Here is a 21,953-nt window from a genome sequence, read left to right on the forward strand (position 1 = left end):
TTTTAAGTACAATCAACTTGGATGTTTAAGTCATTTCAACTTAAATTACATTAAACTGACTGAGTTGAATTTTGTATGACTTAAAATAAGTGTGTATCAATTCATTTCTTGAGGTTAAAAATGCATGAATAGAAAGGTTGCATTTCTAAATCTAAAGATTTCTCCATTTTATCATCTCGGAGATCATTATTAGTCATTGACCCATAGGCTATATAAAATGTACTAATTTATTGGTCCGCAAAAACATTAACTGTGAAGCAAAATACTATTTCTGTTATTGTAAAATGTGTGAAGCTATGCTGAGCTGGGAATGTCAAACTAGATACATGTCTAAAATCCATAATATCACTAGTGGTCATTGAGTGGCGTCTAAAACCGTGACTTATAGCTACAATAATCAAAAAGACGTTAATCAAATGATCTCATGGACATGGACTCGATTGGTAACTTGCTCTGTCGTCAATGATGAAGAGACTGTCTTTCACCTATACGTCAGAGGTGAGACATTCCCTTTCAATAAAAGCCTCCGATTCCAGGAGGATCAGAGCACCACGAGCAAGGAAGAAGCAGGAATTATTTTACTAGAACTGTTTTTACTCTCCAAAGACCCAACTGAAACTCAGGGTAAGTTCTCGTTCTCCCTGTTTTCTTTTTGCTTGTTTGGTTATGCACGTTCTGTATGTTTTATAATAACGCTTCAATAATGCTGTTTCAGATGAACAGGTGTGTCGCTGGAGTTTGTGCGTCTCTTATTGTATGTGCTTTTCTTTCGGAAACACTCGGAATGGTGATTGCGGTAAGAGTTACTTTGATTCAAAATTATTTCTTTCATTATTTAATACTGTATGTTTTAATGGAAATTAAATTAGAATTCGCGGAAAAGTTGAAAACTGCTGGTATTTCGAAAAGATCCTCGGGGAAATACTGTTATAGGGCAGACCGGGGCAAGTTGTCACAATTATTATTTTTTTTACTCGAGTGAATTATTCTCAGGGTGGCTTTTTCTTGAAGTCAGTTCTGTTTAAACACGTGCCTTAAAAAGTATTCGCTATTAAAAAGAAACATTTCCACTGTTGTTGCGTGAAAAAAAAAAAAGTACGTTGACCTTTGTGACAACCTGCTCCAATACAACGGCACATGGCATTGGGTTTGTCAGAAAAATAACAGCATAAACGTAAATGGCTAAAAAACCCCGGCATTTTTTAAGCTAAAAATACACAAAAAAGTATATGATCAATAAGTTATGACAACATATATTTTTACATTGCTTTAACTCATCAAGCAATTTTCAACCTTATACAAGATTAAAATCAGTTTAATGTAATTTAAGTGGAAATGACTTAAACATCCAAGTTGATTGTACCTGAAAATGTAAGGTAGAGCCAATTTATTTATTTATTTTTACAGTGTGTGATATTTCTATGATTTTAGTTTGGATGACAGATTTAAACAAAAAATATATTAAGATTATTAAGGACTTACAAACTATTGCTAGAGAAAACAATTATTTGTGTAATTGGGGTTAAATGTATTTATATAAATATATTTCTAAATTCTATACAACAGGCAAAAGAGAAGAGAGGATGGACCCTCAACAGTGCTGGGTATCTCCTCGGTCCTCGTGAGTTCTCCAACACATCTTTTTTTGTCTGTCTTCTCTCTTTACCTTTCCCCAGCTGTTTATGAAATACAGTTGCGTATGATTTATGTGGTCACCCATGATTCTGCCAAGTAAGTAAGACATTCTGGAACAACATTACTGTCTGAAAATGTAGTCTTAACCCTATCCCAACCCATAACTTATCCTTAAAATCAGAGGGAAATGATAGGTGAATTACTAACCCTGCATGGTTTAAACCTAAACTTGACATAAACTGTAATCTTGTCCCTCAAACCTGAGCTGTTTTGATGTAGGCTATACATTCTTTTTCCTTATGTGCTTTACTTTTGCTTTGAGCATGCAGGTCTACTTTTTAAAACCCGTTTAGTTTCCTGTTCGCTCTCTTTGATGAAATGTGTTGGGGTGCACTGATGTTGAGCTGATGTTGTGTAGGTCAGTTACAGAAGCTCCCTGTGTTTCAGGTCGTATTGATCATCTTATACAGATTAAGGATTCTCCCAGTACAAGGGGGAGCGAAGATCTGCTTGGTCAATGTAAGATTGCTCCTGCAGGTTGTTGAAGTCAGATGAGGAATTGCTCTGTGATGTTTTGCTCTTTGTGCCATTTGCGGTTTTGCATTGCTGGTGATGGTTCCATTCATGAATCAAAACAAATCTTTTCATCTAAACTGGAAAGATGAATTTATCATGATTTGAAACAATTGCTGGGATGCTGTTTGGTATACATATTTTATGTGAGGTATGTGTATAAATGCATGAAGTTCTTCATGAACTTTGTAAATACTGTCAAACTGCTAGTCTTAAATGAATTAGTACTAACCCATTTAGCAGCAGGTTGCTTTTTGAATAAGCAATTATTTTCTCTTGCATTAATGGTGACTATTAAGGGAGATTTCACTCTTTCTTTTGCTTTACTCTCCGCCTTTGCTTTTCCACTCTTGCTGTGAGCTTCTGCTGTCATTTTTGCTCTTTTTGCATTTGCTGGCGTTGTGAAAAAGAAGTACACTTTAGCATACTTTTATTACAGAAATAATATACTTTAAAAGTATATACTTAAGTGTGAACTGAATTGAATGTTTTCAGACATTTGATTGCATTTTATTTGCAATTAAATTAAAATGTATAATTGTTTAAGTTGATATTAAATGCAATTATCTGAATTTAAGGGATAGTTCACCCCAAAATTAAATTTGTCATTATTTACTTTAGAAGATATTTTGAAGAATTTTGGTAACCAAACAGTTGCTGGTCCCCATTGACTTCCACAGAAAAAGAAAATACTATGGAAGTCAGTGGGAACCAGAAACTGTGTGTGTTCTTCTTTTGTGTTCATCAGAAGAAATACATTCATACTTGACGGTGTACAACAGAAATGACTGAAATATGATAAATGTACAACTTTTAATTTGATATTATTATTACAAAGTGCACTTTTTAAACGTGTACTTAAACAGTCGTGATAGCGGACTCTATTTAAGTACACTTAAGTGTCCTTTTATTTAGGTAATATTATATTACATGCAAGTACAGTAAAGTATACTTCTGAAGTAGTGCATTTTCAAGACATTTAAGTGCACTTCTTTTTCACAAGGGTGTGAGTGTGTGCTTCGCATTGCAACAAAAAGCAATTCCATGACTCAAGTCCTGCAGGTTGCTCTACTCAATCTGTCCCAAAAAACAACAAAAACAACAAAAAAGATATTCCTCGGATAATGACTTGTCGCATTAGGAACATATGTGTGCCACAGGCAGGTCTATGAATATCAGCCGTGGCGTCAGGGTCTGGTGGCTCGGGTTCTCAGCGGGTTGTTCAAATGATCAATGTGATTATGTGTGGTTGTGCTTTGTGATCAGATGCCATAGACAGCCACAGGAGTCTAAGTGACAAGCACGGGATGGCGGGGAAGAGAGAAATGCCCATAGAAGAAGATTTCAAGACCGGTAAGAAGCATGCACCGCCAGTGTGAAATCCCTGTGCTAGTTGAGATCAGTTTCTGGATGGTTTATTAGAGTCTCTAAAGGCTGGGAAGTGTATTTAACGATCCATTTAGATGTTCATTAACTTTTAATTATGTACGTTCACAGATGTTGTAGCAAAGCTTTGTAATTAAAAGAATAACTGATAATGACCCTTATAAAATCTTGTAATAACTGTTTCTGGTCTTTAGGAGCTCTGAGGATATCAGATGAGGAGGTTGTCCATACCATCATAGACTTTCTTTCTTATCTCAGATTAAAAGGTAAGAGCAATTTCGCTAGATTTACATTTTATGTGCTGATTTTGGGGAAAAGGGTTTTGTATAATAAACAACACTGATAATATACATAAATTATTGCAGGAACTATAGTTTTAAATAAGATATAATTTATATATATATATATATAAATCATAATAATAATATGTGTGTATATATATGTATTATATATATATGTGTGCGTGAGTGTGCGTGTCTGTGTGTATATAATATATACATACACACATATATATATAAATAAATGTAATACATATATATATAAACAAAAACTTTTATGTTAGATTAATCGATCTGACAGCACTACTATATACATATACATACTGTATATACACTATAGACTACAATTCAGAAGTTTAGGGCCAGAAAGTTTTTTTTAAAGAAATCAATACTTTTGTTTAGCAAGGATGCATTAAATTGATCAAGTGTCAGAAAAGACATTTCTAATGTTATAAAAGTTTTCCCTTTCAAATAAATGCTGTTCTCTTGAACTTTCTGTGCAGTTCTGAATAACATCTCTGAAAAACACTGTTCACCTAATATATCTTGACTGCAAGGAAGTGAATTGTTCTAATTTTCCCATTTTTTTCTTACTTCATCCTGCAGAAATTGGGGCTTTTGACAGTCTGCCTTCCTCTTTCACATCAGAGGAGATAAGCCAACCCTAATTTTGACGGAATTCAGCATTTACACACCCTGACCTCCACCGCACTCGTCTCTCTCAGAGGCTCTATTAATGTTCGACGTCTTCTCCACACGCTAACATGTCAGTTTGACCATGTAACTTTAATCTGTCAGAATCACTGATGTAGGGATGGATTCAAAAAATAAAACTCATAAATGGCATTTGACTCAACTTATTTTCTGTCTTATATTCATAGAAAAGGCAAAAACCATGACAGGCTATTTCAGACAGGTAGCAAAAACCTTTTTTTATTTTAGAAAGATTTGTGCTTCTTGGTTAGGACACACAGGTGGAAGCATGAATAATTAATCCCGCAGGTTTTAAGCTCCCCAGTGGTCATCTGGCACTCGGGACAATGTGACACAAGATCACCAGGGTAAGCTTTCACCAGTGTAGTCCACAAATCCACCGTGATGTTTCTCCGTGAATCCAGAAATGACAGACAACACCGATAATATGCTCTCCTCTGGACTCAAGGGTGCCTGTAAATGGCAAGTAAATTAAAAAATGGGTTAAAATAAGTAGTCCTAGGGATTGACACAATTTTCATAATTTAATGACAAGCTTGCGATTTGATTCCGATTCACAATTCCGATTCAATTTGATTAGATACACAAACCAGTCTTATGGGTAATTTTTTTAAATTGAGATTTATATATTATCTGAAAGCTGAATAAATATTCAAATAATATTTGAATATCTGGAATCTTCTGGAATCTTCATGGATCATGATCTTTACTTAATATCCTAATGATTTTTGGCATTAAAGAAAAATCGATCATTTTGACCCATACAATGTTTTGTTGGCTATTGCCACAAATATACCCGTGTGACACATACACTCACCTAAAGGATTATTAGGAACACCTGTTCAATTTCTCATTAATGCAATTATCTAATCAACCAATCACATGGCAGTTGCTTCAATGCATTTAGGGGTGTGGTCCTGGTCAAGACAATCTCCTGAACTCAGAACTGAATGTCAGAATGGGAAAGAAAGGTGATTTAAGCAATTTTGAGCGTGGCATGGTTGTTGGTACTAGACGGGCCGGTCTGAGTATTTCACAATCTGCTCAGTTACTGGGATTTTCATGCACAACCATTTCTAGGGTTTACAAAGAATGGTGTGAAAAGGGAAAAACATCCAGTATGCGGCAGTCCTGTGGGCGAAAATGCCTTGTTGATGCTAGAGGTCAGAGGAGAATGGGCCGACTGATTCAAGCTGATAGAAGAGCAACTTTGACTGAAATAACCACTCGTTACAACCGAGGTATGCAGCAAAGCATTTGTGAAGCCACAACACGCACAACCTTGAGGCGGATGGGCTACAACAGCAGAAGACCCCACCGGGTACCACTCATCTCCACTACAAATAGGAAAAAGAGGCTACAATCTGCACGAGCTCACCAAAATTGGACAGTTGAAGACTGGAAAAATGTTGCCTGGTCTGATGAGTCTCGATTTCTGTTGAGACATTCAGATGGTAGAGTCAGAATTTGGCGTAAACCGAATGAGAACATGGATCCATCATGCCTTGTTACCACTGTGCAGGCTGGTGGTGGTGGTGTAATGGTGTGGGGGATGTTTTCTTGGCACGCTTTAGGCCCCTTAGTGCCAATTGGGCATCGTTTAAATGCCACGGCCTACCTGAGCATTGTTTCTGACCATGTCCATCCCTTTATGACCACCATGTACCCATCCTCTGATGGCTACTTCCAGCAGGATAATGCACCATGTCACAAAGCTCGAATCATTTCAAATTGGTTTCTTGAACATGACAATGAGTTCACTGTACTAAAATGGCCCCCACAGTCACCACATCTCAACCCAATAGAGCATCTTTGGGATGTGGTGGAACGGGAGCTTCGTGCCCTGGATGTGCATCCCACAAATCTCCATCAACTGCAAGATGCTATCCTATCAATATGGGCCAACATTTCTAAAGACAACAATCCTTGTTGAATCAATGCCACGTAGAATTAAGGCAGTTCTGAAGGCGAAAGGGGGTCAAACACAGTATTAGTATGGTGTTCCTAATAATCCTTTAGGTGAGTGTATATCAGGTACAGTACATGTCAATTCTTCTCAAGGAAAAATCAAAACTTGATCAAATGAACAACTGATTTGTATACATTCATTTAAATTGCACATAAGGCAGTTTTTATAATAATGTTGTTCTGAAATACAAACATTCAACCAGTGGCAGTAATGAAGAATGTTTGTAATCAAACAGATCTCGGTCCCCATTGACTACAATAGTATATTTTTTTCCTACTATGGTAGTCAATGGGGACCGAGATCTGTTGATTACAAACATTCTTCCAAATATCTTCCTTTGTGTTCAGCAGAACAAAGAAACTCATACAGGTTTGGAACAACTTGAGGGTGAGTAAACAATGATAGAATTTTCATTTTTGGGTGAACTATCCCTTTAAAGGGTCCACTTGAACCCTTGGGCCAAATACAGGAAATACGTGATTTAAGTGGTCAAGTGCAAAGGTGGGTATTTGGACAGGCCCTTTGTTGATTAATAGTGCAGTGATGATGTTAAACCCTGGAAGACTAATTCGACGCTGGTTTCTGTGCTGCTCACACATCCAAAGCTCGCTCACAGAAAGACGCCTCTCACATAGTGCGCAAATACTGAATACTGTTCTCTTTCAGATCTTCTTGCACTTGAATGGACAAATACACACAAAATTGTCAAAATACCCTCGTAAACATAGTCAGTTTTGTCTTAAGTGATCAAAACAGTTGAGAAAGAAAACACAGGTGTAACTATATTGAATCTGTGCATTTGGTCTTAAAGTGACAGCAGCCTAATATACCAGCTGCCGTCTGTGTGATTGTGATTGTTTATTTGTTCTCATTTAATTACTGAGTGTTTACTTGCCTTTAATAATGCTTGAAATTCATATGAGCTAGGCTAGTTGTTGTATTTTTAAACCATAGACAAACGTTCCTTGTGTAAGTGCTCTTTAGCCTATTGATTTTTGTTCATGGTATTCAGCTGCAACGAAATGTTTGGCAAAAAGACTTAGAATAAATGTGAATGATATCTTTTTTTTTTTACCTTATTGGAATCGATAAGCAGAATCAGAATTGCTAAAATTCAAACAATACCCAATCCTAGTCTGTGGTAAACATAAGGTGACAATACTTGGACATTTTGTTCTACAACAAAAATTACACACACTCACAGCCCAACCGTTCTTATGTAGTTATTTATTAGAAACATACGTAAAAAAAAAAAAAAAAAAAGTTTATTAACATAACAGCTTCAAAATTTGCGTTTTTTATATGGGTGTGTGTAAATTATGTTGTAGAAGAAAATATCCAATTATTGTCAACTTATGTTAACCACAGTCCTTCTTTTATATATTCTATTTTATATATATATATATATATATATATATATATATATATATATATATATATATATATATATATATATATATATATATATAGATATATATATATAGATATATATATATAGATATATATATATATATAGATATAGATATATATATATATATAGATATATATATATATATAGATATAGATATATATATATATATAGATATAGATATAGATATAGATATATATAGAGAGAGAGAGAGAGAGAACATTATAAAAACCCATAGGAATATCTCAAGGGAATCTCACTGGCAAATTAGTCTTCCAGGTTCTGACTTCATCCCTGCATGAGAGGTGCGCTACAAATAATGTTTATTGTAAGTTTTGTTCATGCAAGTGAAAAAGGCAGAAAGGTTGATTATTGGGATTTAAGAACCGAGATCAGTTGATCACAATGAGAATCGATTAAAATATTTGAAAAACACAGCCCTAAAAATTGATTAATTTTATCAACTGAAAAACACATTCATACTCACCATTGGTCCGCCCATATCAGTGCGCACCCAACCAGGGTGAAGGGCGACGCACAAGATCCCATCAGCTTCCAGATCAATAGCCAAACACCTTGTAACCATGTTCAAGGCACTCTATATATATATATATATATATATATATATATATATATATATATATATATATATATATATATATATATATATAAAAAAAGAAAAAAAGTTAAGTATGCAAGTTCATAATATGACAGCAACTGAATCATTTCCCCCACAAAGCAAATAACAGGTGTTTTACCTTAGATGCCCTGTAAGCATAACTCTTGAAGCTCGCTCCTTCGCCCCAGTTGAGCTGGCAGGAGCCCAGGAGAGATGACACATTGATCACTGCGGCTCTGTGGATTCCCATGTTACTGCCTTCAGCTGCCGCACTTCTCAACAACGGCAGGAAAGCCTGGAAAAGACCATAGGGAATTCAATAAAGAGGAACAAGAAGTTTCTACAAAAAAATATATAATTGCAGTTCTAAAAAGTATTAGCAATAGATTAAAGTTGCCAGTGTTTGGTTGGTAATTGGTCCAGTCATATTACCTTGGTCACAAAAAGAGGAGCCACTGTGTTACTCTCAAAGGTTTTCATCATGGCATCTCGTGTGACCGTGTTCAGTTCAGAGGTGACGTTAATCGCTGCATTATTAATTAAGCAGTTCAAGCCATCAGCACCCACAAGGGATTCCACTGCCTGCACCGCTGCACCCACACTGGTGTCACTGGTGACATCTGATAGAAATAACAACCGGTTTGATCCAATTCATTAAAAAGAATGGACCACACAAATTAAATATATAGCAGATGAAAAAGTACACAGAAGCATAACTAGTAAATGTTTTATTCTCAGTGGAGCTTTCCATTGTTGTTCACAACCAGTGTTATTATTGTTAACTAAAAAGAAACTTGATATTTCCATGATTCCCAGAACTGTTTGAATCCTTGTCATTGGTCTCCACCTACTGGACATGTATAAGAATTGCACTCCACTAGTAATATAGTAGCGAATCCCGGAAGTAGGCATCCTACTTGTATAATTAAGTTATAAACTATGCTTTATCTGTGTGACTGTGTTCCCTTTCTGCTTTGTAAAACTTGGTAAAAAACAAAAAACAAAAAAAAAACAACTTATACATTTCTTGCAACTTATTTAAACTTAATTTGACATGCATGACGTTCTCAAACAAAACAAAAACCACTTGAACTATTCCGTTTACGCTAGCTCGAACTGTCCCTCATCTAGCTTTAAAACGATTGGACGCGAGACAGTAACTCACCTAGAGGCACAACATGAACGTCTGGATTAGACTGGGCAAGCTCTTGTAGTTCCTGACAATGATAGCAAACATAATTGCTCGTTAAGCAAGCTAGTTATTGTGCATATTCGCTGTCTGTCGAGCACTGCGATAGCTTACCTCTGCAGCTGCTGGATTCCGGGCGGTTGCAATGATCTTTTTGGGTCTTTCCGGGGTAGCGAGCAACTGTCTGACCATTTGCAGTCCGAGCCCTCTGCTCGCGCCCGTGATCAACACCGAGTGACACTTCGTAAAATTGATCATCATCTTCAAAACGTCGCGAACACTCCTCGCGCACTCTCTCTTTAAAGGGTTTCACAACTTATGTCAAACTGGAGGCGGGGTTAGTTTCATAAGCGTCCTACCTCCAAACATTTAACCAGGTAGTGAATTAATGCATAGAAATGACGGGAAAAGGTGATGCCGCTAAATTCAAATAACTCGCTTCACTAATGTTTATAATATTAATTTACTAATTTACTTAAAAGTTTCATGTAATACAAATATCATTAAATCACCTAAATGTACTGTTTACCTAGCCGATTGCAAAAAATAAATAAATATATAATTATGTGAAAAACAGACGCGCGCGACCTCTCGCGGTTTTTTACTGTTAATGCGCGTGAGCTCAAATGCGAGCGTATCAGCTTCGAGCTATTTTACAGTATCTGTAACGTCGAAAACATATAAAAAACTCTTATATAGTCTTATATAAGTACTTTTTGTTCTTTTAAACGGTCAAAAATCCATTCGTTCTTATTTATCTGGTAAGTGTCTCGTAATGGTTGTAAATTTTATAACTGATCAATATCTTGAGGTAACGCAGGTGAAGTGATTTGCTAAATCGCTAGCTTAACAAGTTTACGTCAAAGTAAATAAACTAATCTAACAAACATCTAATTAACAATACTTGGTTATCTGTGTATATTTTATACTAGAGCCGAACAGTTGTATGCCTATGAAATATGTTGCCAATGAAATATTTTACACAGAAGAGTATTATAACTAGAAACAAATATATTTACTTTCCATTTACGTTACATATTCAGGACCAGTGTTACTATTGTTAACTAAACCTAAATTGTTATCAGTATAATTTAAATAAAAAAATCTTAGATGAAACTATTAACTTAATTTAAAAAAAAAAAAGTTGAAGGAATACATTTAAAAAATGAAAATGAAATGTTTAAAATATTAAAAATAAAATGACAAATGCACATAACAAACTTACTAAAATTAAAACGAAAACTGTTTTATAAAATTGTAGATAAATATGCTTCTCTCTTTTATGTCTGTGTGACTCCAGCAACATCTACATTAGCACTATAATATCAGGAGAATGAATGAGTTGGATGGGCAAGAGTACAGCTACAGAAGAGACTTATCCGACGGGTCTCTGGTCCCCTTACACCACACCCACGAAAGTCCTAGAATGGCAAATCTCTTCAGTCATGGGATGCATTCAGGACCGGGATACGCCAGGATGGAAGAATCCCCGCGGGAGGACGACTACACCACCTACAGGATTCTTCATCCGCTAACATATGATCCTTTGCCTCCAGTAGCCCACTTTGGCTCGGCGTCCTATTCCGAATACTTACTGGCTCCGTCAAGCCATTATCAGCATGCACTAGGCCAACCATACAGCTCCATTAGAAGCCCATGGCCATCCCAGGAGGCTTTTCACTATGGCATGCCATCAGTGAGTGTGCACAAATTGAAGTATTTATTATGTGAAATCTTAAAGCTCATTTGAACTGAATGCCTTAAGCATCTCCAGTAAGTAGGTTATGTCTCTAACTCATTAAATAAGCAAAACTTGTCTCATTTGTTTGTTTATCTCACAGGCAGAGATCTGTCGATCTGTCAATACTATCAGCTCTGAAAGTGCAGATGATTACAGTATGGAGGGTTATTCTACACACCAAGGATTCAGACATGTTAATGTAATGTGCCGGCTCAAGATGTTTGTGTGTATGTGAAGCATACGCTCGGTTCAAAGAGAGTTAATGGATTGTTCATTTATACCTTTTCAGAGAAATCAGCCACATGCTCTTCTTGTGTCACCTCATGACCAGCACGAGATGGGGGAGAAGCCTCCAGTTCAGACGTCCAATTTTTGTCAGGTATTAGCTCTCTCAAATGCTCTCTTACAAATATTTGTAATTGCTGTAATTGGCAGGTTTTATGGGGCGTATGAACATGAACAGCTTTCCTGTAGCTCAAACACTGGAGTGTTGGTGCTTGCAACGCCAAGGTCATGGGTTCGATTCCCAGGGAAAGTAAGAACTGATAAGAATGTAAATGTGTACCTTGAAATGCAATGTAAGTCGCTTTGGATAAAAGCGTCTGCCAAATGCATAAATATAAATATAAATGAAGTGTGCATTTAAAAAAATAAAATAAAAATTCAAATAATTTCCCAAATCCCAGTTAGCCATTTGTAAGTCGACTTTCTGAATCATGTGATTATGTGAGTAATGATGCTGAAAATTCAGCTTTGCATCACAGGAATAAATTACATTTTAAAATATATTAAAAAAGAAAATATTAGGGTTTATACTGTATCAAATAAATGCAGCCATGGTGAGCATAAGAAAAAACAATGAAAAATTAAAAGACTGACCCCAAACTTTAATTCTAATGCAGGGGTGCCCAAATTATTTATTACTCTTGTTACAAACATTATAATAATAATGTATAGAAAATATTGTTATTCTCTAAAGTAAATTTTACAAATTACACACACACAAAAAAAGAATAAGAATAATGTACAATAATAAAATATTTGCCATTTATAAGTGTTTTTTTAATACATAGCTGCATTTAGATTGCTCCACTTAATTCATGTTCTTTTGAGTGTCAAGGACAGATTATGCCAATAAACTGGAGGTCTTTGATAAATGAAAATGAAGCCATTTGAAAAGTCTTGAAACAGGCCATCTTCTCTTAGATGTTACAGCCCGTGCAGTTTGTGTGTGATGGAGGGCAGGTCGTCATGTTGAACCATTGCAGTCCTGATCAGATGATGACGGATCTCAACACAGAGTCTCTGTCTAAGCTGTCAGTCCAGAGCTGCTCTACTGAGGACCAGTTACCTCATGGAAAAGGTGAACTTCAAACCTCAATGATTATAACACATGTAGATATTTTAATTGATTCAAAATGGTCATATCATGAATTTTTTATGTTTTCCCTTGAGGTGCATGTATAATGCTCATTCAAGGTTTTTTTTGGTGCCAAAACTATTAAGCCATAATTTAGTTTCATGCCCATTTTCCACGCTCTCCATGCTCGTTGGAGTCGAACAGGCTTGTTTTGTTGCTGTGCCCTTCAGTCTTCTATTTAAAAAATCCCTTTGCATGTAAATTGAATAACAGCATTTACTGTTGTTAAAAATAAACGTCGTTCCTTTCTAATGCTGACATACTTATGACTTCAAGCATTTTTAAAGCTAAAGGAAATTTGATTTCTTATGCTCTGACCCCTTTCAGATTGCTAGGAATTTTTATTTTAAAATGGACTACAAGTTTAGTAGTTGAATGTATTGTTGAAGTATTTGAATGTCCTGTCCAGCGTCAGATGCCAGACATTCAGAGAAGACTGTGTTCACTGGGCTGCCTCAGACCCACACGACATCTGCAGGTGTGACGTTCAACCTCACGCCAGGACCTTATGCTTCACAGGTAGCGTTGAAGGCAAACATCATTTTCAATTTCAGTCTCATTTGAAACCTGGAGTAAATATAACACATAATTATGTAAAGGCCTATACATACGTAATGAATAATTGTTTGTCACACTTTACCTAAAAATGTAAAGAAAATTATATTTTGCTTAAACAAAATTAAAACATTTTTTAACACTTAATATATTTTCTCATAATGACATTATTAATACAGTAATAAAAATAAACTTGCTTAAATTAAAATCAACTTAAATGAAATTTTCTATCATGCTTCTATGATGTATCCACTGTACTTTACAATTTAATTAATTATTAGTGTTTCTCATTAAATTAATGAGAAAGTAATCTTTTGTATTTTAGAAATGGGAATTTGCATGAAAATAATGCCTCCAATCTTAATGGTCCTAAATTTACATAATTTTATTTATAAAAAAATTATTTTGATTTTGGGGTAAAATATGACCAGGACATTTCTTAGGTTTCCTAAGTATGGTATGTGCGTATTGTATGGTTGTATTTGTCTAAATACAAAATAAATAAATAAAAGTGCAAATATAAATATATAACACATGTAGCATATTTATATGTATATATAAAAATTTAAAAGGTATTACATTTAAAAAAATATATTTTTACTTTTTTTTTTTAGCTGCATCAGACGCTTTGCCCTACTGTGACTGTAGAACAGGAAGAGGAGGGTCACACTAAAGGACGTGGACGGTACATGTGTTATTACTGTAAAACCTCACATCTCGTGTTTATTCCTGAAAACTGACCTATCACTTTTATAAAACACTCTCAACTATGGCATAACTGTTCTTTGTTTATTAGTGTGAAGTGGGAAAAATCAAAGAGGCCCTGCAACTGTACAAAATCTCAGTGTTTGAAACTGTAAGTATTTTCATGTTGTAGTTTTTTTTAGCTTCTTGTTTGGTCAAATGTGACCTCAACTGATTCTTGGTTGTATTACCCACAGTGTCTTTATTTAACACAATGATCTGTTTTATACTTGCTTTGGTCATGATGACTATGTAAAATCAGCTCCAAATTACCAAATAATTTCTCTGACAGTTACTGTGAATGTTTTGCTAACGGAGAGGTCTGCAACAACTGCAAATGCATAAACTGCTTCAATAATACTGAGAATGATGTAGAGAGATCCCAGGCTATAAAGGTGAACCACATAGCAATAACCTCTTAAAACATACCAGCTCTAATGTGTTTCTTTGATTAGATGTCACTGATAACCTCATTATATTTTGCATTTGTATTGCTCCTAAGACCTGTCTGGAGAGGAATCCAGGGGCTTTTCGGCCTAAGATTGGCAGTAAGAAGCAGGGGAATGTAAAGGGACGTCACACAAAAGGCTGCAACTGCAAGCGTTCAGGCTGCCTGAAGAACTACTGTGAGTGTTACGAGGTAAGCTGGGATGTTTTGGCTGATCTTATATGTAGTATATATTCAGTAGTGTGATTGTTTTGGAGACACTCTACACTGAAATTCCACACAGGCCAAAATCATGTGCACATCCACCTGTAAGTGTGTGGGCTGCCGAAACTATGAGGAAAGCCCTTTGAAGAAGAGATCACACCGGGCCAGGCCTGACTCCAGGATCTACAACCCGACCAGGTACATATGAATCCATTATAATACTGAACCATAAAAACAGTACAATAATAACTATTTTTTCTATTCAGTGTTTTTAAAAAATATCTTTTCTAAAGGAATTGTAGCCTTGTATTTTCAAAAATGAGCAGACTAGATGTGTACACGCACACATACACTGGCTACTGTAATAGGTACACCTTGCTTGTTTCATGTTGGACCCCTTTTGCCTTCAGAACTGCCTTAATTCGTCATGGCATAGATTCCACAAAGTGCTGGAAAGATTCCTCAGAGATTTTGGTCCATATTGACATGATTGTATCACACAGTTGCTGCAGGTTTGTCGGCTGCACATCCATGATGCGAATCCTCTGTTTCACCACATCCCAAAGCTGCTCTATTGGATTGAGATCTGGTGACTATGGAGGATATTTGAGTGTAGTGAACTCATTAGTAGGTTGAAGAAACCAGCTTGCAATAATTGGACATTTTGTGACATGGTGTGTTATCCTGCTGGAAGTAGCCATCAGAAGATGATGCACTGTGGTCATAAAGGGATGGACATGGTCAGCAACAATACTCAGATGTTTAAACAATGCTCAATTGGTACTAAGGGACCCAAAGTGTGCCAAGAAAACATCCCCCACACCATTACACCACCAGCAGCCTGAACCGCTGATACAAGGCCAGATGGATCCATGCTTTCATGCTGTTTACGCCAAATTCTGACCCTACCATCTGAACGTCTCATCAGACCAGGCGATGTTTTTCCAATCTTCTATTGTCCGATTTTGGTGATCCCGTGTGAATTGTAGCCTCAGTTTCCTGTTCTTAGCTGACAGGAGAGGCACCGGTGTGTAGCTCATCTGCTTCAAGGTTCGACATGCTGTGCGTTCAGAGATGTTCTTCTGCAGACCTCGGTTGTAACAAGTGCTTATTCAAGTTACTGTTACCTTTCAATCAGCTTCAACCAGTCTGGCTACTCTCCTCTGACCTCTGGCATCAACAAAGCATTTTGCCAAACAGAACTGCCACTCACTGGATCATTTCTCCCTAGTGATGGCTGAGTGTGAAAATGGCTGAGTTTCAGAAATACTCAGATGAGCCAGTCTGGTACCAACAACCATGCCACATTTAAAGTCACTTTAATCACCTTTCTTCCCCATTCTGATGCTCAGTTTGCTCAGTCTTGACCATGTCTACATGCCTAAGTTGAACAGGTGTACCTAAGAAAGTGGCAGGTCAGTGTATGTGTATATATCCTATATACATATATATCTACATTTATGGCATCACTGTAAACTAGTCCAACGAGACTGAGATTAAAGGCTGCTGCTTCTGTCGTGCTTTGTTGGTTGTTTTTCAAAAGGTAGTAAATGAGAGCAGTAGGTTTTGTTATTCCTTCAGTCACCGAGGGTGTCTCTGTTGATAGGTGTCCTCTGGCGTGCATCACGCCTGATGTAGTGGAAGCCACATGCGGCTGTCTCCTCGCCCATGCTGAAGAGGCAGAGAAGGAAGGGTACACTTCAGCTCACGCTGAGAGAATGATTTTGGAGGAGTTCGGCCAGTGCCTGACGCAGATCGTCCGATCGATATTCAAATCCACCAACGTGCAATTCAGTGTGTAGCTCGGGAACAAGCGCTCAGTGTTGCGATCGATCCAGATGTGATTTAAAATGGTTACCAACAAGTGTTTCTGTTTTCTGTTTCCTTTAAATGTTAAGAGATGCTTTAAAACTCACATCCTCATGACTTTAATAGCATATTTTATTTATTTATTTATATTTATTTATTTAAATACAAATTCCGTAATTTAAATATTATAAAAATGACTATTATTTATATATATTTTTCAATTTATTTCTTTATTTCCCACCATATCACATCTGCTTGATTTTAATTGAACATTATATATTTATATATTTAAATTTACATGTTAATTATTTTTTTTTTACTATTGTTTATATTTTATTTCAGTTTATTTATTTATTTATATCCATTTCCACTTCATATTCTTGTGATTTTAATTGATCATTTTATTTGTATTGCACTATTTACATTTTTATTTAAGAAATATGTAAATTATTATTTGTATTTTTTTTTTTTTAGTTTGTTGAGAATACCTTATATCATCTAAAGAAAAAAACACTTGCTTTTAACCCATTTAACCAGAAGCAATGTTTACATGTTTCTCCACGTTACTTGTTGCTTGTTCTGGAATGTTTTTTTGCTGTTCTGAAATTTTATCTGGTTTCTCATGTCAGGGAATTTCTGTCAGGTTGTATGAGCAGTCATTTCCGTGCATTAAAAATTTAATTGGCATTTTAATTTTGTCATTTGCAGTTGTTTATGTACTGGAGCTGTCACAGCGTTTATGCATCAGTGACTAAATTGATTGACATCCTGATGTTTTTTTTTTAAAATCTTGCTTATTTTCTCATTTTTAATCTTAACACCTACCCGAATCTGCCAGGCTTATACACACTTTCATTAATAAAAAGGTCAACCTTTCACCTAGCAACTCATTCAAGCCATTTCGGATTCAAGGTTGAGAAACTCTTAAGAAAAACATGAGTGTTTTTCTCATGTGCAGAATTTTAGAGACACAGCTTTAAGGAAAACCTCACCGTATTGATTTTCATTATAGGAGACACTCTTGACGTCAAGCATTTGTGCAGGTTAATGCAGAAAGCGTTCCCATGATAGGACAAGGTGCAAGCAAGTGATGTCTCTCGCAGGGGGTTGTATCGAACCTTGGGTCCTGTTGTTAAAGAAGAACATAAATAGAGGAGTAGGGAACTGGACCGTTCAGATTTGTTTAGTTCTTCTCATCAAAAACAATTCTTGATCCAACAAAAATGGTAAATATGCATACATGTATTTTTACGTGCATACATTAGCATAGAATAAAAGATAATGCTTCATCTGTTTTCTCTTTATAGATATCAAGAATGTGGATTTTATGGACATGCACAGTTGTGATATTTTTACTGGTGAGAGAGTGTCATTGCATTAAAAAGGTATGTTTTTTGAGTTTTTATAATAATTATTTATGCTGTTTCTTTTACTTATTTACTGCAAATGTATTTTAATAGACCACGTTATCTAAGAACTGGGGACCACAGTCAATGCTGTATCTAAAGGGAAAACGTGAGTGTTGTCTGACCTCTTTAATTCACTTTGAGTAATCAAATTGATTTCCAGCTGATGATCTTCCGTTTGAAATGAAGTATGAATATATATGGCCAGATTTTGATTTATTGCTGTATTGAATTTTCTTCTTTTTTTTTTCTTCAGATGGAAGACGGTTTGTCCCTGACATTGATGACATTATTTCAAATTCAGGGTTGAAAAGCTGGTACGCAATTCTCAAAGGTGTGAATCAATAATTCCTGATTGTTGCAGATATACAGCTCTTGATTTGTTTAATTTTCAATTAACCTGACTGTTGTGTTTTCTTCAAGGGTTTCAGAAACTGAAGTCGCTGAATGCAAGAAAACAATCAGGATTGTTCACAACACAGAACTTTGTTATCCATTAATTGGAGTGAAGGGTTTGTGTACAGTGTGCCATATTTTGTAATGTTTAAGATTCAAAATAAATCTATTTATGTCAAATATGTGGGGGGAAAAAATTGTTTTTTTTTTGTCTGCTGTTTAAGACAGTTGTGTTGTTTTGACAAACTTCATATTTAGGAAGTGTCACACTTTTTAAGTCACTTTTTAATGTTCTGACAGTGGTGAGAATCATGTTTTATAAATGAAATAAATAACATTCACACTGAAGTTGAATTATATCCCCAGTTGTGGTTATTTTATGCTTCTGCGTTTGTTTCAGTTCCTTTACACTTTTAGTTGCACTTTTCTTGATAAACAGAAGTCATTGTATGTACATAGACATAAATCCAAGGCAGCTGGGGTACTTCAGATGACCTTGAATACCTCAGAATCGCAGCCAAAGTCCAGCAGTTGCCAAAGGATATATCATATCATGTGAGCCAGACGTGACGCCTGCTCAGAGAGCAATGGCTTCTCTCACTGCCCTCACATGCACTTCAGTCTTCAATGAAAACTATATGGGAGCTATTCTCTCACAATATGTGTTCTGTTTAACAGTGTAGAATAATTTAGCCTATAAATCTAATTAAAAACTGAAGCACTGCAAAGCAAACGAGTGGATATTTTCAAGTCTTTAGCCAGTTTCACTTTCTCGAGGTCACATAACTTTGCATTAAAGCATTCTGAATATGCCTGTGTGGTAATTTAAGTAAGTATTTGCACAACAAGTATAGACTCTGGTAAAGCACAGGCAATTTAACATTATCAATTACATAATGATTATTAAAACTGGCAGGATAACTTGCAGGAAGCACATTAACAGCTAAAGTTGCAGTCTAATGCATCAAAATATCAGAATTTGTCTTGTTTGTGCTGTTTTCCCACCAAATATGATGTCACTTCCTGAAGGATGATGTCATTTAAGAACTGACAGTTAAAGGGGTATTACAAAAGACTATGACAATCAAAATTCACTCCTTTGTACACTTTATTTTCATTATCAACTATGATTTTCATCTTTAAAATTGTGCTGAACGCACATGAACGCCACCACAAACTCGAGTGAGAAGTTCGGGATTTTCTTAAAGCCCCGTTCTTTACGAGTTGGGGAGAGTCAGTGAGAAGCGGCGGAATACCACAATATTTACACACTAAAAAATGCTGGGTTATTTATTTACTATTTTTTACCCATGTGCTGGGTCACTGAAAAATGCTTAGTTCTTTTTTTATGCTGTTGGGTCATTTAAAAAATAAAACTATTTTTACCCAGGTGCTGGGTTGCAAATAACCCAGAATTTTTTTGGAGTGTAGGCTAGGTATTAGTGACATGGTCAGACTTTTTTTATTTACAAAAAAATAAGCTAATTGCCTGCACAAGATATAATAGCATTGTAATAAGGCTACATAACAACAGGCAATAGCCTAACGAAAAAGTTTACAGTGTGGCTTCATAAATTAATTAAAACCATAAAAAAGCAAACCTGACACAAATTCGTTGTTCTTCATTTTCTAGAAGTAGAGTTTAAAGCTTGCTGTATTTTTGTGTAGTTTGCTAAGAGAAGGGAAACCGCCATATGACGTCATAACCACGACTTACCATCTCGTAAATACGAACTTCCCAGGAGACTTGAACGCACCAAGGTTGGGGGTCGGTGAGATAGCATTTATTTAATAAAAAAAAATAAAATAATTAAAAACAGTATATTGTTAAATATTATTACAACTTCAAATATATTTTTTTACTGTATTAGGACTATATTCTAAACCGTAACTTTCATGTGAGGGCAGAGCTGAATTTTCAATCTTGTCACAAACATTCTTCAGAAATCATTTCTGAAGAAGTGCAGATTTGGTGCTCAAGAAACACGTGCGTAATGCTAAAAATAGCTGATTAAAAGTATTTTTTGGTGAATAGAACGTTAAAAAGAACAGCTTTTATTTGTAATAATTCGTCAATTTAATGGGCCAATCCTTGCTGAATAAAAATATAGCTCCATCTTCTGGTACATTATTGGCGAGGCAGAATGAATGGTTATAACCCAGGTTAATAGTTCTGAACATGTTTTTCAACAGTACTTAAGTGTTTTATGAGTTGCGTATAGCCTACATTTTGAAATGCAGGTTTGAAATGGATCCATTTACTGAGAGCAAGGACATGGATTATTATAGCCTACTATCAGTATTGCAGTAAGCTTAGTTATTTTTGTTGCAATACAAAAGCCTACATAAATACAATATAACACTGAAATGTAAGTAAACAAAGTAAAAATTTGCATAAAAATGGAAATCAAAAGATAACATATTGTAAATCTTGTTATTTATAGATAACAAGAAGCATGCAAAAAAGCAGAAAAATACGTACGAAATAGACTGCATTTTTTGCCTTCTAACTTCTGTGGTTGAGTTCTTCCGCTTTAGAGCACCGCAGAGAAGACTTTACATTTTAAGACATCTTGTAGATTTCATCCATCTGACTGCAGGCACGAAAACACTCTCCATCTTGACTGCAGCGGGACAGCCAATTAAATAGACCGAGCTTATCACACTCGCAGCGGATTGGCAAACACACACATTTCTTTTTCTTTTTTCCTCGCCCTGACCTTAAATAGGAGTTGGCAGGTAGACAAGAAATTGCAACTCGTCTCGCTTTCCCTGAAAGGGTGCATTAACGTTACCACTCGAGGCGCGCGCAAGTGGCGCATACATTTTAACGTTTGGATATATCCAACAACATGACAATGTCAGCATTTAATTGCTCTTTCAGCCTGCTGAGGGCTACGATGAGACATCAAATCATCCCTAAAGCCAACATTTCAGCCAAACCAGCCAAACATGTACTGTCCACTGGGGTGAGTATGGGTTGACTTTAACTGCGCACTTTACCTACCAGACTGACTGCGCGCGCGAGAGTGTGACGGCCTGTGAAATACGATAAGTTATGGATACTATCGAGCAACTAGCTAAATACATGAATAGGCGAAGTGGTAATTTTTTTAATTCTGTTATGAAAACCTGTGAATAATATCTTCAGTGTAATTAAAAGTCAGACGGGACTAATGCCGATAACGCCATTGATCCTTTTTGCGCGCTCACGTGCAGTGTGGAAATGGCGCTCGGGACCAGCTTTCTGTCATGTCGACATTTTCATAGTCATAAAATGAAGAAATTAATATTAGAGTCTGTAATGTAATGAATGTGTTTAAAGAGCTTCGTGCCCTTATACGTTTCTGGAAAGCAGCCAATTTTACGACCCTGTCGGACAAATAAAGTTCACCTCTGTTTGGAAATCCAGGGTAGGATAGTGGCATGGAGCTGCTGTTTCTTAGCAGGTCATTTGCT

At 36.0% G+C, this 21,953-nt stretch overlaps 4 protein-coding genes and 1 long non-coding RNA gene across 6 annotated transcripts in view; 3 read left to right on the forward strand and 2 right to left on the reverse strand.

Annotated features, from left to right (window-relative positions):
• The first annotated feature begins 486 nt into the window (after window positions 1-486).
• gal (galanin/GMAP prepropeptide) lies at window positions 487-4,717 on the forward strand. 2 transcript variants are annotated; one of them, XM_084094818.1, is made up of 7 exons: window positions 487-624; window positions 716-796; window positions 1,567-1,621; window positions 2,083-2,154; window positions 3,475-3,561; window positions 3,789-3,860; window positions 4,479-4,717. In XM_084094818.1, the coding sequence occupies exons 2-7, from the start codon at window positions 716-718 to the stop codon at window positions 4,538-4,540; spliced, it is 429 nt and encodes a 142-aa protein (XP_083950944.1). In that variant the 5' UTR covers window positions 487-624; the 3' UTR covers window positions 4,541-4,717. The 2 variants fall into 2 exon arrangements, with proteins under 2 accessions (XP_083950944.1, XP_083950945.1); XM_084094819.1 differs by lacking the exon at window positions 2,083-2,154.
• A 56-nt stretch (window positions 4,718-4,773) lies between these two features.
• On the reverse strand, window positions 4,774-10,354 carry LOC311070770 (C-signal). Its single transcript, XM_084094817.1, has 6 exons — window positions 9,886-10,354; window positions 9,748-9,799; window positions 9,015-9,202; window positions 8,722-8,877; window positions 8,451-8,561; window positions 4,774-5,039 (listed from the first exon to the last, which is right to left on the reverse strand). Exons 1-6 carry the CDS (start codon window positions 10,030-10,032, stop codon window positions 4,926-4,928), a joined length of 768 nt encoding a protein of 255 aa, XP_083950943.1. The 5' UTR covers window positions 10,033-10,354; the 3' UTR covers window positions 4,774-4,925.
• Window positions 10,355-11,080: 726 nt separating this feature from the next.
• Window positions 11,081-16,887, forward strand: tesmin (testis expressed metallothionein like protein). Its single transcript, XM_084094190.1, has 10 exons — window positions 11,081-11,467; window positions 11,613-11,891; window positions 12,719-12,875; window positions 13,342-13,451; window positions 14,102-14,172; window positions 14,284-14,343; window positions 14,524-14,626; window positions 14,734-14,871; window positions 14,963-15,081; window positions 16,490-16,887. The coding sequence occupies exons 2-10, from the start codon at window positions 11,775-11,777 to the stop codon at window positions 16,683-16,685; spliced, it is 1,071 nt and encodes a 356-aa protein (XP_083950316.1). The 5' UTR covers window positions 11,081-11,467; window positions 11,613-11,774; the 3' UTR covers window positions 16,686-16,887.
• On the reverse strand, window positions 12,874-21,112 carry LOC311070367. The gene is made up of 3 exons (XR_014603663.1): window positions 20,977-21,112; window positions 17,685-17,818; window positions 12,874-13,499 (listed from the first exon to the last, which is right to left on the reverse strand). It is a non-coding gene; the product is annotated as an uncharacterized lncRNA (long non-coding RNA).
• Window positions 21,113-21,211: 99 nt separating this feature from the next.
• cox8b (cytochrome c oxidase subunit 8B) overlaps window positions 21,212-21,953 on the forward strand; it is a 1,318-nt gene continuing 576 nt past the window's right edge. The window contains exon 1 of the mRNA XM_084094191.1: window positions 21,212-21,463. Within this exon, the coding sequence (XP_083950317.1) occupies window positions 21,347-21,463 (117 nt within the window). The 5' untranslated portion in view covers window positions 21,212-21,346. The remainder of the gene's footprint in view (window positions 21,464-21,953) is intronic.

The sequence above is a fragment of the Abramis brama genome (genome assembly GCF_963993115.1).
Source record: "Abramis brama genome assembly, chromosome: 20".
In the NCBI taxonomy this organism is placed as follows: domain Eukaryota; kingdom Metazoa; phylum Chordata; class Actinopteri; order Cypriniformes; family Leuciscidae; genus Abramis; species Abramis brama.